The sequence below is a fragment of the Hyla sarda genome, chromosome 2 (genome assembly GCF_029499605.1).
Source record: "Hyla sarda isolate aHylSar1 chromosome 2, aHylSar1.hap1, whole genome shotgun sequence".
NCBI lineage: Eukaryota > Metazoa > Chordata > Amphibia > Anura > Hylidae > Hyla > Hyla sarda.
The window spans coordinates 250,581,721-250,597,221 of NC_079190.1; the positions used below are offsets into that span (position 1 = coordinate 250,581,721).

General features: G+C 41.4%; 1 protein-coding gene across 9 annotated transcripts in view; it reads left to right on the forward strand.

Moving 5' to 3' along the window:
- The window catches only part of SPOCD1 (SPOC domain containing 1), a 249,628-nt gene that overhangs the window by 170,128 nt on the left and 63,999 nt on the right, over positions 1-15,501 (forward strand). For all 9 annotated transcript variants that reach the window (XM_056556955.1, XM_056556956.1, XM_056556954.1 and 6 more), the window contains one exon: positions 15,083-15,200. In XM_056556955.1, coding sequence (XP_056412930.1) covers positions 15,083-15,200 — 118 coding nt within the window. The remainder of the gene's footprint in view (positions 1-15,082; positions 15,201-15,501) is intronic.

A 15,501-nucleotide genomic window follows, 5' to 3' on the forward strand; every position in this document is an offset into this window, starting at 1 on the left:
ACTGTGCCGGTCCAAATCAGTAGAATGTCATCTATGTATCTCCACCACTTCAGCACGTGGCTGAAGTGGGGAGATACATAGATCATGGTTTCTTCCATATGGGCCACGAACATGTTGGCGTAAGTGGGCGCCACGTTCGTGCCCATAGCGGTGCCATTTACTTGGATGTAAAATGCGTCGTTAAATACAAAATAGTTTTTAGTCAACACTGTTTCAAGTAGTTCCAAAATTAGGGAGCATTGATCAGGGCCCAGGTCATCTTGGATGAAAGAACCCACAGCCTGCATACCCCCATCGTGCGGGATGGAGGTATACAGGCTCACTATGTCAAAAGATGCCAATATAGTGCCTTCAGGAATGATAAGTGTGTCTATTTTTGTCAATAAATCCCCAGTGTCTCGAATGTAGGATTTGGCAGTATACACATATGGTCTGAGTATTTTATCTAGGAAGATTGATATATGACTTGTTAAAGACCCCCGACCAGACACAATTGGTCTGCCCGGCGGGTCACAGAGGGTCTTGTGTATTTTTGGCAGTAAGTATAATTGTGGAGTGATCGGGTGTTTAACAATCAGGTACTCTAAAAGTGATTTGTCAATGAGTCCCTTCTCAAATGCCAGATGTACTGTCTGTTCAATTTCACGGCCTAATTGCCATTTGGGGTCTGAGTTGAGAGGTTGGTAAATGTTCGTATCGCTTAATTGTCTGTTAGCCTCCTGAATGTACTTGGATCGATCCATGACCACAACCCCACCTCCTTTGTCGGCAGGTTTGACGATGAGGTTGTGGTCATGGATCAGTCCATTAAGTGCCACCAATTCATTATGTGTCATGTTGGGATGTGCCAAAGATAACTCCTCATGTTTAAGTTTCTCTATATCTTTCCTGACCAGTGTGTGAAAAGCATCAATCAACGGAGAATTAACATTAGGTACAAAATCACTCGGGGATTTAATCCCTAGGTCTGAAAATTGAAATGCATTAGTAGCCTGGGGTTCAGATAAATCGCAAACATCATTCACAGGTTGATTGGAAAACCATAGTTTCAGCTTCAGCTTTCTAACCAACTGTAATAGGTCAAGCTCAAGCTGAAACCATTCAGGCATTTGTGCAGGGCAAAAATTGAGTCCCTTAGCCAACAATTTCAATTGATCATCAGTGAGAGTAGTGGAAGAGATATTTACCACTAATTTTTTGTTATTTTCCTTGATGAATTCTGTTTGGGCGGCACAGTTTTGTTGTTGGTTGCAGTTCGCTGTCCCCTGGTCCGGGCAAATCCGTTTGTGTCTCCGCCCTCCTCTTCTGGTACGTTTGTGGCGAATGAGTCTCTGGTGCCTAAAAAATCAGCATGGTCTGTAGAAGGAACAGCAGAGATATCAGCATTTTTATCCACATTTTTATCAGTCTGTCTATTGCCATCCCGCATCCTCCTATTGACAGGTCTTTTGTTCTGTATTGTGGGTGTGCCCCACCTATACACTTTGCCATTATCATAATCGCCAGAGTCACGTGCCCATTTAAGTCTCTTTGAATCCTCCTGTTCACTTCTAAATTTTGTTAGGAAAGTCTCTTGTTTACACACCAGTTTCTCGTAATCAACAGTTAATAGATGTTCTTTTAATGCAAAGTCCAAGTCCAATAATTTTTTCTTGGAAACCCCCACATCACGTTGCAGAAATTCAAGTTGTAATAATATAAGATCCAATGAATACTTATTTGAGATCTGTTCATATCTAGCACGAAAATCCACATCATGTGAAAAAGAATTATCGTGTGGTTGTATCCGCATTCCTCGTGGTATGCGTTGATGTTTAAAATATTCAGCAAGTGTAGTCAGATGTAATTCTAATGAGAGTAAACGTTTAGATTCCGCCTCATACCTTCTCTGTAGATCAATAGTGGATGGAGTATGTAGAAATGAAGGATTACCATCTAGAAGGCCCATAATTCTGGTTGCATCGCCCTCCGTATACGAAAACACGTTAGAAGCCGCTGTAGGAGAATCCGATGGTGTGATAGTAGTAGGTTCCATGGTCAAAAATAAACAAATGGGTGCAGGCTCGTAAACCAAAGAATAAATAGAGCAGGAAAGCAGCACTCCGGGGTAGGAAAAAGTGTTAGGGTGCCTACTGTGTCGGGTCTAGGTTGGGGACCCCTCCAAACACAGAAAAATTAAATAAACAGTGGCACACCAGGTGTCAGCAAAAAATAAAATGTGATTTATTTCAGAGACGTGTAGGCAACGTTTCAGCTGGCTCACCCAGCCATTTTCAAGCAACAAATGACTCACAGTGATACATATAAATAGGGTATACAATCATTGGTGTCAATAAATTAATTAAGTGTATAAACAAAGGTAAAAAGTACATGAATCATAATAAATATATTTATAAAACAGTGTTTAGGATGCACATACATAAAGAATACATGGTCTGGAACACCGATCACGTTCAGATATGGATCCGCATAGATAATATAAAAGTGTGTATTGTAATAATAAAGTGGTTGTGCACAGGTGAATATTAAAATCATCATCAACTGGGCGGGGAGATGAGTCCACTCACCAAGAAGTATACAACAGTGGCCACGAGGACGCCATTGCCAAGGGAGACAGCACACGCCAGCAAAGAGGAACCGGAAACGACAACTCCAATGGAGTGTCATGTGATCCTGCGTGTCACGCGCGTTGGCGCATGCGCAGGGCCAAGAGCTTAGACACCGTCAACCATCTTGGTTATGGGCACACCCACACACATACTCGTAGGGAGCACAGCAATCTTCGGTGCGCGATCCAGCGCAAGGTGTGGCCAGGTGGAGGGCGGAGCCCCGTCCCCATCTAGCGAACCTGTACCTCCTATTCTCCAAAGCATCAGTGTCCCTGATGAGCTGGGTTTCGGGGGCGCTATTGGCACCATATGAAGAAGTGCAGCCTTTTTCCTTCTGTGTTCTTCGGGTGGCTTTCATATGCGTTGGTGGTTGGGTGATAAGATGTAGAAGCGGTTCTTGCTGTAGAGGCGTGTGCTGTTATTAAAAAAAGTGTATAGAAATTCGTGAGTGTATCCCATCTCCAGTGTCCAGTGATCTGAAATAGAGTAGTATGTTACGATCACTCCCGACGAGTCAGATGATGCGAGTTAAAAGAATTGTGAGTAATGAGGACAACATTGATGATGCATTAGACCGCATGTGTACTAACTTCAGGGATAGAGGTTATCCACGATCTCTATTAACCACTTGTAAGAATAAAGTACGAAATTTAGACAGACATAAATTACTTCAGACTAACACAAATAAGAAACAAGAAAATAGAATTGCCTTTGTAACTACCTATTCTGACGTGTCCCAGAAAATTGCATGTATTGTGAGGAAACACTGGCAGATCTTACGCACTGGATTGCCACATATACCAGAAATGACTAACCCTCCACTTCTATCTTATCGTAGAGCGACCAATTTGAAAGACAAACTAGTCAAGTCTGATGTCTCCCTCAACAAACCCAAACAACGATACTTGACAGTAGCAAGTAAGGGCTCTTACCCATGCTGCACTTGTGTAAATTGTACATACATGATGAAGGGAAAAGAGTTTACACACCCACGAACTGGTAAAAAGTACAATAACCGTTATTATCTCACCTGTAACTCCAACCATGTAATATATATTCTACAATGTCCCTGCAACCTTATATATGTAGGTGAAACTACATTAGATGCTAAGACTAGATTGAATCAACACCGTTATTCCATCCGCAAAAAGAGAACTGATTTACCAGTCCCAAGCCACTTTGTAGAATTAGGACATAGTGAGAAGGATCTTAAATTTATGCTTATAGATCATGTACCGGTACCTAAGTGGGGCGGGAATAGAGTGGCTATACTCAAACGCAAGGAACTAAAATGGATTTATGAACTTAATACTTTAAAACCCTCTGGCCTGAATGTAGATTTTCATGTAACACAGGAAATTTATAATGTATAATTGTATTGGCCCAACTTCTGCTTGCTACCCCTCTGTATTCTTGACTACATACTTTGTTTTTATTTATTCTTTTTTCTACTCTATTTCAGATCACTGGACACTGGAGATGGGATACACTCACGAATTTCTATACACTTTTTTTAATAACAGCACACGCCTCTACAGCAAGAACCGCTTCTACATCTTATCACCCAACCACCAACGCATATGAAAGCCACCCGAAGAACACAGAAGGAAAAAGGCTGCACTTCTTCATATGGTGCCAATAGCGCCCCCGAAACCCAGCTCATCAGGGACACTGATGCTTTGGAGAATAGGAGGTACAGGTTCGCTAGATGGGGACGGGGCTCCGCCCTCCACCTGGCCACACCTTGCGCTGGATCGCGCACCGAAGATTGCTGTGCTCCCTACGAGTATGTGTGTGGGTGTGCCCATAACCAAGATGGTTGACGGTGTCTAAGCTCTTGGCCCTGCGCATGCGCCAACGCGCGTGACACGCAGGATCACATGACACTCCATTGGAGTTGTCGTTTCCGGTTCCTCTTTGCTGGCGTGTGCTGTCTCCCTTGGCAATGGCGTCCTCGTGGCCACTGTTGTATACTTCTTGGTGAGTGGACTCATCTCCCCGCCCAGTTGATGATGATTTTAATATTCACCTGTGCACAACCACTTTATTATTACAATACACACTTTTATATTATCTATGCGGATCCATATCTGAACGTGATCGGTGTTCCAGACCATGTATTCTTTATGTATGTGCATCCTAAACACTGTTTTATAAATATATTTATTATGATTCATGTACTTTTTACCTTTGTTTATACACTTAATTAATTTATTGACACCAATGATTGTATACCCTATTTATATGTATCACTGTGAGTCATTTGTTGCTTGAAAATGGCTGGGTGAGCCAGCTGAAACGTTGCCTACACGTCTCTGAAATAAATCACATTTTATTTTTTGCTGACACCTGGTGTGCCACTGTTTATTTAATTTTTCTGTGTTTGGAGGGGTCCCCAACCTAGACCCGACACAGTAGGCACCCTAACACTTTTTCCTACCCCGGAGTGCTGCTTTCCTGCTCTATTTATATATATATATATATATATATACACAATATATATATAGTCATGGCCGTAAATGTTGGCACCCCTGAAGTTTTTCAAGGATATGAAGTATTTCTGACAGAAAAGGATTGCAGTAACACATGTTTTGCTATACACATGTTTATTCCTTTTGTATGTATTGGAACTAAAACAAAAAAGGGAGGAAAAATATCAAATTGGGCATAATGTCACACCAAACTCCAAAAATGGGCTGGACAAAATTATTGGCACCCTTAACCCCTTAAGGACGCAGGATTTTTCAATTTTTGCATTTTCATTTTTTCCTCATCACCTTCTAAAAATCATAACGCTTTAAATTTTGCACATAAAATTCCATATGATGGCTTATTTTTTGCGCCACCAATTCTACTTTGCAGTGACATTAGTCATTTTACCAAAAAATCCACGGCGAAACGGAAAACAAATTCATTGTGCGACAAAATTGAAGAAAAAATTTCATTTTGTAACTTTTGGGGGCTTCCGTTTCTACGCAGTGCATTTTTTGGTAAAAATGACACCTTATCTTTATTCTGTAGGTCCATGCGGTTAAAATGATACCCTACTTATATAGGTTGGATATTGTCTTACGTCTGAAAAAAATCATAACTACATGCAGGAAAATGTATACGTTAAAAATTCTCATCTTCTAACCCCTATAACTTTTTTATTTTTCTGCGTACAGGCCGGTATGGGGCTCATTTTTGGTGCCGTGTTCTGAAGTATGTATCGGTACCATTTTTATATTGATCGGACTTTTTGATCGCTTTTTATTCATTTTTTCATGATATAAAAAGTGACCAAAAATACACTGTGTTGGAATTTGGAATTTTTTTGTGCGTACGCAATTGACCGTGCGGTTTAATTAGCTATATATTTTTATAGTTCGGACATTTCCACACGGGGCGATACGACATGTTTATTTTTATTTTCATTTACACCGTTTTTTTTTTTATGGGGAAAAGGGGGGTGATTCAAACTTTTATTAGAGAAGGGGTTAACTTTTTTCCCCCCTTTTTTTTTTTGCAGTGCTATAGCTCCCATAGGGGGCTATAGCACTGCACACACTGATCTTTTACTCTGATCCCTGCAAAGCCATAGCTTTGCATAGATCAGCGAGATAGGGGCTCGATTGCTCAAGCCTGTAGCTCAGGCTTGGAGCAATCAAACCCAGATCGGACGCGATGGAGCAAGGTAAGGGGGTCTCCGCTCGCGTCCTAGCTGATCGGGACATCGCGATTTTATCGCGATGTCCCGATCAGCCCGACTGAGCTGCCGGGAAGCATTTACTTTCACTTTCAGACGCGGCGGTCAACTTTGATCACCGCGTCTGAAGGGTTAATAGCGCACGGCACAACGATCGGTGCCGCGCACTGTTAGCCCATAGTCCCGGCTATGAATAGCAGCCGGGACTGACCCGGTGTGATGTGGGGTCACGGCTTGACCCCGTTTTAAACACCTTAACAGGTTAACTTAATATTTGGTTGCACACCCTTTGGAAAAAATAACTGACACACCTCTCAGCCGGAATGTTGGACCACTCTTCCTTTGCAAACTGCTCCAGGTCTTTCTTATTGGAACAGCAATTTTAAGATCTCTCCACAGGTGTTCAATGGGATTTAGATCTGGACTTTTTGCTGCCACTTCAGGACTCTCCAGCGCTTTGTTGCCATCCATTTCTGGGTGCTTTTGGACATATGTTTGGGGTCATTGACCTGCTGGAAGACCCAAGATCTTAGACGCAAACCCAGCTTTCTGACACTGGGCTGTACAGTGTGACACAAAATCCATTGGTAATCCTCAGATTTCATGATGCCTTGCACACATTCAAGGCACCCAGTGTCAGAGGCAGCAAAACAACCCCAAAACATTGAACCTCCACCATATTTCACTGTAGGTACTGTGTTCTTTTCTTTGTAGACCTCATTTCGTTTTCGGTAAACAGTAGAATGATGTGCTTTACCAAAAAGCTCTATCTTGGTCTCATCTGTCCACAAGACATTTTCCCAGAAGGATTTTGGCTTACTCAGGTTTATTTTGGCAAAATGTAGTCTTGCTTTTTATGTCTCTGTGTCAGCAGTGGGGTCCTCCTTGGTCTCCTGCCATAGCATTTCATTTAAATGTCGATGGATGGTTCGCGCTGACACTGAGGCTCCCTGAGCATACAGGACAGCTTAAATATCTTTGGAACTTGTTTGGGGCTGCTTATCCATCATCCGGACTATCCTGCGTTTACACCTTTCATTAATTTTTATCTTCCGTCCACGCCCAGGGAGATTAGCTACAGTGCCATGGGTTGCCAACTTGTTAATGTTGCGCACTGTGGACAAAGGCAAATCTACATCTCTGGAGATGGACTTGCAACCTTGAGATTGTTGATATTTTCCCACAATTTTGGTTCTCAAGTCCTCAGACAGTTCTCTTCTCCTCTTTCTGTTGTCCATGCTTAGTGTGGCACACTCAGACACATAATGCAAAGACTAAGTGAACGTCTCTCCTTTTTATCTGGTTTCTGGTGTGATTTTTATATTGCCCACACCTGTTACTTGTTCCAGGTGAGTTTAAAGGAGCATCACATGCTTGAAACAGTCTTATTTGTCCATAAATCTTAATGGGTGCCAATAATTTTGTTCATTTTTGGAGTTTGGTGTTACATTATGTCCAACTTGCTTTTTTCCCTCCCCTTTTTAGTTTAGTTCCAATACACACATAGGAAATAAACGTGTATAGCAAATCAGGTGTTACTGCAATCCTTTTCTGTGAGAAATACTTAATTTTCTTGAAAAGTTTTAGGGGTGCCAACATTTATGGCAATGACTGTATATATATATATTGTGAAATTATTAGCTCTGGGATCGTCCTGGTCTCTTGCCACGGGACACGTTTCCTCGCAATAACTCGCAAGACAACCGTTCTGCATACAAGTCTGGCACCTCGCCAGCCTTATTTACACAGTTTGCAGGTAAAACAAAACATAACTCAGGAACAAACCAAAGTACTAGACCTTCTGGTCACTGACTACACATGTAAGCATGCCCTAACTACTTACTGGTGAGCTACCCTCAGCCAGCATAAAACATGTGCCCCTGCAACCTGTTTTACTCACAGTTCACACTGTTACTTGGGGCCACTCACAGATTCCAGCTGTGTGCTTACTCAACAGGGCCCGAGTGTCTCCCCCTACAGCAACATGCTGCTTCCCAGGGAGAGCCCCAACTATTCTGTTTCCTTTCCTTTTAAACACACTTCCCCTTCCTGATACCTCATTAATCAGGCCACAGGTGGATTCTCCAGAGTTAGCAAGGGAAATATACCCTTTCCTTGCCACACTGCCACAATGTATATCTATATATATCTATATATATATAAAAGTATATAGTGTGCATTGTGACACTGTGGCAAGGAAAGGGTGTATTTCCCTGGCTCACCCTGGAGAGACCTCAACCTGTGGCCTAATTAATGAGGAAGCAGAAAAGGGAAGTGTCTTTAAAAAGAAGAGAGACACAATAGTTGTGGCTCTTCCTAGGAAACAGCAAGCTGACTGTAGGGGAGAGACAGGGGTCCTGCTGAGGAACACACAGCCCGAGCTGTGAGTGGCCCCAAAGAGTGGTGTGAAACATGATTAGAAGGTTGCAGGAGGCATAAGTTTAACTGGCCAAGAGAAGCTCACCAGTTGTTAGTCAGGGCATGCTGGCTGATCTGTTTAGTTAGTGACCAGACGGTCTAGGGTTTTGTTCCTGCATTATGTTTAATTTTTCCTGCAACCTGTCTAATAAAGCTGGCAAGGTGCCAGACTTGCATCAAGAACTGTTGTTTGCCAGTTTATTGAGAGGAAACCTTTCCCGTGGCGGTGTCAAGGACGATCCCAGAGCTATCCCCAGGGAGGAATCCTTACAGCATATATATATATATATATATATATATATATATATATAGATAAACAGAGATATATCTCCCCAATAAAGCTCTACTAAAACATAATATATATGTATAGATTGTATATATATACATTACATATACACACATATATATTTGAATAAAAATACATGTACACACATATGTATTTTTTTCATAAAAATAACTGTGCGTATTGCATTAGATATATTTGATATATACATATATATTATTTATAATCAGTGTTTCCCAACCAGGGGGCCTCCAGCTGTTGCAAAACTAAAACTCTCAGCATGCCCAGGCAACCAGAGGCTGTCCGGGCATGCTGGGAGTTGTAGTTTTGCAACAGCTAGAGGCACACTGGTTGGGAATTACTTTGTAAAGGAGGCCTGGCTTACCAGAGAGATGCAGTAAGTCAGGCCAAAGAGCAAGTTGCAGGCTCAGAGATCCCAGCCTCGGAGGTAGTGTGGTCCAGGTCTTGGAGAAAACGTAGCTGACTATAGCTCTGCTTCATAAGAGACACACACTGCTCTGTTTCATAAGACACACACACATAGCTCTACTTTATAAGATACACACACACACAGCTCTGCTTCATAAGAGACACACACTGCTCTGTTTCATAAGACACACACACATAGCTCTACTTTATAAGATACACACACACACAGCTCTGCTTCATGAGACACACACAGCTCTGCTCATAAGAAACACACACTGCTCTGCTTCATAAGACACACACACATAGCTCTACTTTATAAGATAGACACACACACAGCTCTGCTTCATGAGACACACACAGCTCTGCTTCATAAGAAACACACACTGCTCTGCTTCATAAGACACACACACATAGCTCTACTTTATAAGATACACACACACACAGCTCTGCTTCATGAGACACACACAGCTCTGCTTCATAAGAAACACACACTGCTCTGCTTCATAAGACACACACACAGCTCTGCTTCATAAGAGACACACACACAGCTCTACCTCATAAGAGACACAAACACTAACACACATAGCTTTGCTTCAGACACAGTTTGTATCATCACACATCAAGATCTCTCCTGCTTTCCTTACATTTGACACTTCTTCCAAACACAGCATCCTCTTCTGTCTCTCCTCTGCTCAGCTAAATATTTCTGCTGCCTCTAAGCTCCCTCAGAGTTATCAGATCTTTCTTTTGTGCAGATGCTTCTAGGGGGTGTGGCTTACATGGACTCAGAGATAGAACTGCAAGCCAGGCCCCATAGACAGCATAAAAGTCACATAATCTCTGTCTCAGAGGGTGGGGTTCAGAAGCAGTTAGGGTAAGAAAGCCGAGACAGAGTGGACTCAGGATGGCTCATTTTGCTGCATTCGCCTGATTAGCTCTGCAACGGTGCATTATTTATAAATACTTGCTTGGGAAGATATATTTATCATTACAGATTTGTAAATTATTTCTATTTGAAAAAAAAAATAATAATCCTTCCAGTACTTATTAGCTGCTGTATAGTCCATAGGGAGTGCTTTATTGAAAAATTTCAGGGGTGCCAACATTTACAGTCATGGCTGTAAATGTTGGCACCCCTGAAATTTTTACAGGAAAATAAAATATTTCTCACAGAAAAGGATTGCAGTAACACATTTTTTTTTTTTTTTTGCTATACACATGTTTATTCCCTTTGCAAATCAGCAAATTGGACATAATGTCACAACAAACTCCAAAAATGGGCTGAACAAAATTATTGCCACCCTTTCAAAATTGTGGAAAAATAAGATTGTTTCAAGCATGTGATGCTCCTTTAAACTCACCTGGGGCAAGTAACAAGTGTGGGCAATATAAAAACCACACCTGAAAGCAGATAAAAAGGAGAGAAGTTCACTTAATCTTTGCATTGTGTGTGTGCCACACTAAGCATGGACAACAGAAAGGAGGAGAAGAGAACTGTCTGAGGACTTTAGAACCAAAATTGTGGAAAAATATCAACAATCTCAAGGTTACAAGACCATCTTCAGAGATGTAGATTTGCCTTTGTTCACATTGTGCAACATTATCAAGAAGTTTGCAACCCATGGAACTGTAGCTATCCTCTGTGGGTGTGGATGGAAGAGAAAAATTGATGAAAGGTGTAAATGCAGAATAGTCTGGATGGTGGATAAGCAGCCCCAAACAAGTTCCAAAGATATTCAAGCTGTCCTGCAGGCTCAGGGAGCATCAGTGTCAGCGCGAACTATCTGTCAACATTTAAATGAAATGAAATGGTATGGCAGGAGCCCTAGGAGGACCCCACTGCTGACACAGAGACATAAAAAAGCAAGACTCAATTTTGCCAAAATGAACTTGAGTAAGCCAAAATCCTTCTGGGAAAACGTCTTGTGGAAAGATGAGACCAAGATAGAGCTTTTTGGTAAAGCACATCATTCTACTGTTTACCGTAAACGGATTGAGGCCTACAAAGAAAAGAACACAGTACCTACAGTGAAATATGGTGGGGGTGCAGTTATGTTTTGGGGTTGTTTTGCTGCCTCTGGCACTGGGTGCCTTGAATGTGTGCAAGGCATCATGAAATCTGAGGATTACCAATGGATTATGGGTCGCACTGTACAGCCCAGTGTCAGAAAGCTGGATTTGCATCTGAGATCTTGGGTCTTCTAGCAGGACAATGACCCCAAAACATATGTCAAAAAGCACCCAGAAATGGATGGCAACAAAGCGCTGGAGAGTTCTGAAGTGGCAGCAATGAGTCCAGATCTAAATCCCATTGAACACCTGTGGAGAGATTTTAATATTGCTGTTGGGAAAAGGAGCCCTTCCAATAAGAGAGGCCTCGAGCAGTTTGCAAAGGAAGATTGGTCCAACATTCTGGCTGAGAGGTGTAAGAAGCTTATTGATTGCGACTGATTTCAGTTATATTTTTTTTACAAAAGGTGTTCAACCAAATATTAACATAAGGGTGCCAATAATTTTGTCCAGCCCATTTTTAGAGTTTGGTGTGACATTATGTCCTATTTGCTTTTTTTCCTCAGTATTTTTGGTTTAGTTCCAATACACACAAAGGGAATAAACATGTGTATAGCAAAACATGTGTTACTGCAATAATTTTCTGTGAGAAATACTTCATTTTCTTGAAAAATTTCAGGGGTGCCAACATTTACGGCCATGACTGTATACAATCATGGCCATAAATGTTGGCACCCTTGAACATTTTCAAGAAAATGAAGTATTTCTCACAGAAAAAGATTGCAGTAAAACATTTTTTGCTGTACACATGTTTATTCCCTTTGTGTGTATTGGAACTAAACAAAAAAAGGGAGAAAAAATAAAAGCAAATTGGACATAATGTCACACCAAACTCCAAAAATGGTCTGGACAAAATTATTGGCACCCTTTCAAAATTGTGGAAAAAAAAAGATTGTTTCAAGTATGTTATGCTCGTTTAAACTCACCTGGGGGCAAGTAAGAGGTGTGGGTAATATAAAAATCACACCTGAAAGCAGATAAAAAGGAGAGAAGTTCACTTAGTCTTTGCATTGTGTGTCTGTGTGTGCCACACTAAGCATGGACAACAGAAAGGAGGAGAAGAGAACTGTCTGAGGACTTGAGAACCAAAATTATGGAAAAATATCAACAATCTCAAGGTTAGAAGTCCATCTCCAGAGATCTAGATTTGCCTTTGTCCACAGTGCACAACATTATCAAGAAGTTTGCAACCCATGGTACTGTTGCTAATCTCCCTGGGCTTGGACGAAAGTGAAAAATTTATGAAAGGTGTCAATGCAGGATAGTCCGGATGGTGGATAAGCAGCCCCAAACAAGTTCCAAAGATATTCAAGCTGTCCTGCAGGCTCAGGGAGCATCAGTGTCAGCGCAAACTATTCGTCGACATTTAAATGAAATGAAATGCTATGGCAGGAGACCCGGAAGGACCCCACAGGTGACACAGAGACATAAAAAAGCAAGACTACATTTTGCCAAAATGAACTCGAGTAAGCCAAAATTCTTCTGGAAAACATCTTGTCGACAGATGAGACCAAGATAGAGCTTTTTGGTAAAGCACATCATTCTACTGTTTACCGAAAATGGAATGAGGCCTACGAAGAAAAGAACACAGTACCTACAGTGAAATATGGAGGAGGTTCAATGATGTTTTGGGGTTGTTTTTCTGCCTCTGGCACAAGGTGCCTTGAATGTGTGCAATTCATCATGAAATCTGAGGATTACCAATGGATTCTGGGTCGCACTGTACAGCCCAGTATCAGAAAGCTGGCTTTGCGTCCGAGATCTTGGGTCTTCCAGCAGGACAATGACCCCAAACATACATCAAAAGCACCCAGAATTGGATGGCAACAAAGCGCTGGAGAGTTCTGAAGTGGCCAACAATAAGTCCATATCTAAATCCCATTGAACACCTGTGGAGAGATCTTAAAATTGCTGTTGGGAAAAGGCACCCTTCCAATAAGAGAGACTTATTGATTGTTATAGGAAGTGACTGAATTCAGTTATTTTTTCCAAAGGGTACACCGGTGGAAGGGGTACTCCGGTGGAAAACATTTTTTTTTTTAAATCAACTAGTGTCAGAAAGTTAAACAGGTTTGTAAATTAATTCTATTAAAAAAATATTTGTCATTCCAGTACTTATTAGCAGCTGTATGTTACAGAGGAAATTCTTTTCTTTTTGAATTTCTTTTTTGTCTTGTCCACAGTGCTCTCTGCTGACACCTTATGTCCGTATGAGGAACTGTCCAGAGCAGGATAAAATCCCCATAGCAAACCTATGCTGTTCTGGACAGTTCCTGACACGGACAGAGGTGTCAGCAGAGAGCACTGTGGACAAGATAAAAAAGAAATTCAGAAATAAGAAAATTTCCTCTGTAGCATACAGCTACTAATAAGTACAGGAAGGATTAAGATTTTTAAATAGAAGTAATCTACAAATCTGTTTAACTTTCTGGCACCAGTTCATTAAAAAAAAAAAGTTTTACACCGGAGTACCCCTTTAAGGATGCCAATAATTTTGTCCAGCCCATTTTTGGAGTTTGGTGTGACATTATATCCAATTTGCCTTTTTTCCCTCCCTTTTTTGGTTTAGTTCCAATACACACAAAGGGAATAAACATGTGCATAGCAAAACATGTGTTACTGCAATCATTTCCTTGAAAAATTTCAGATGTGCCAACATTTACAGCCATGACTGTGTATATATATATATATATATATATATATATATATACACATACATACACACACACACTACATCCCGACCACATCGTCTGGAGTGAAGTGATGGTCTGTAACCTAGACAATGAGCTGTTAACAAGGGCAAGAAAGGAGAATTAATATCAGGATAAGAAGCCAAATTTGCTAAATGAATTTAAAGGAGAACTCCAGAATATAAAAATTGTCGCCCATAGTGCCGGCAGTAAGAAAATAAAGATTTACATACCTTCCTCCGCTCCCCCGGGGCCTCCGATAACCGGCTCTGGTCTCCGCCGCGATCCACTTCCTGGGTGCCGGTGGTCTGAGAATCATACTGCGCTCAGCCAATCACTAGCCGCAGCAAAGTCAGACTCTGCCTGCGATAGGCTGAGCGGCAGTGTGAAAACGCTTCAGGACACAAAATTCTTCACTACACCGGCACCTGCGGCCGGGGCCGAAAACGTCACACTGCCGCTCAGCCTATCGCCGGCCGAGTCGGGACTTCACTGCGGCTGGTGATAGGCTGAGTGCTGTAAGACTCTCCGACCACCGGCAACCAGGAAGAAGATCACGGCGGAGGCCGGAGCCGGTTACCGAAGGCCCCGGGGGAGCGGAGGAAGGTATGCACATCCTTATTGTTTTTTACTGCCGGCACTATGGGCGACAATTTTTATATTCCGGAGTTCTCCTTTAATTGCAAAAATATTTAACTTGAAATGTCATACAAATCATACAACTTTAGTTGAGATGGAAATACCCCATTATTCAGTGCTGGAACCTTGCTGTAATATTCCTATTGATTACAAAGGGAACCATATAGCAAGGCTATGTGCTGATTTAGGACTATGAATGATGGAATCTCTGTTAATAGTGTGATTCTGAACATATCTATGTAACATTAATTTATAGGATTCATCTTGGTTTTCCAAAGATTTACAAGATTCAGAGGTTGAGAAACGGTCAAAAATCGATACAACAGCACAACACAAAAGTCACCTCCTGGACCTTAATTGTCTCATATGCATGGGTAAGTTGAATTATGAATTCCTTTTTATTAAACAGGCAATGTTTATTAACCATTTCAAGACTGGGACAGTTTAATTGTGGCCTTTTCTTCTTTTCTTTCTTCCCTTCTAAAACCAATAAGTCTTTTTTTCCCCTTCATCTACAGAGCTATACGAGGGCTTGTTTTATGTAAGACTATGGCCCTGATTTACTAAGAGTGGAGTGTAGTTTTCTTTGTGGTTTTTTCTTTCCAACAGATATTTTTCCACGGTATTTACTAAGGTTTCCCAACATTTTGCACTTTTCCTTATGTTTTCTTTTTT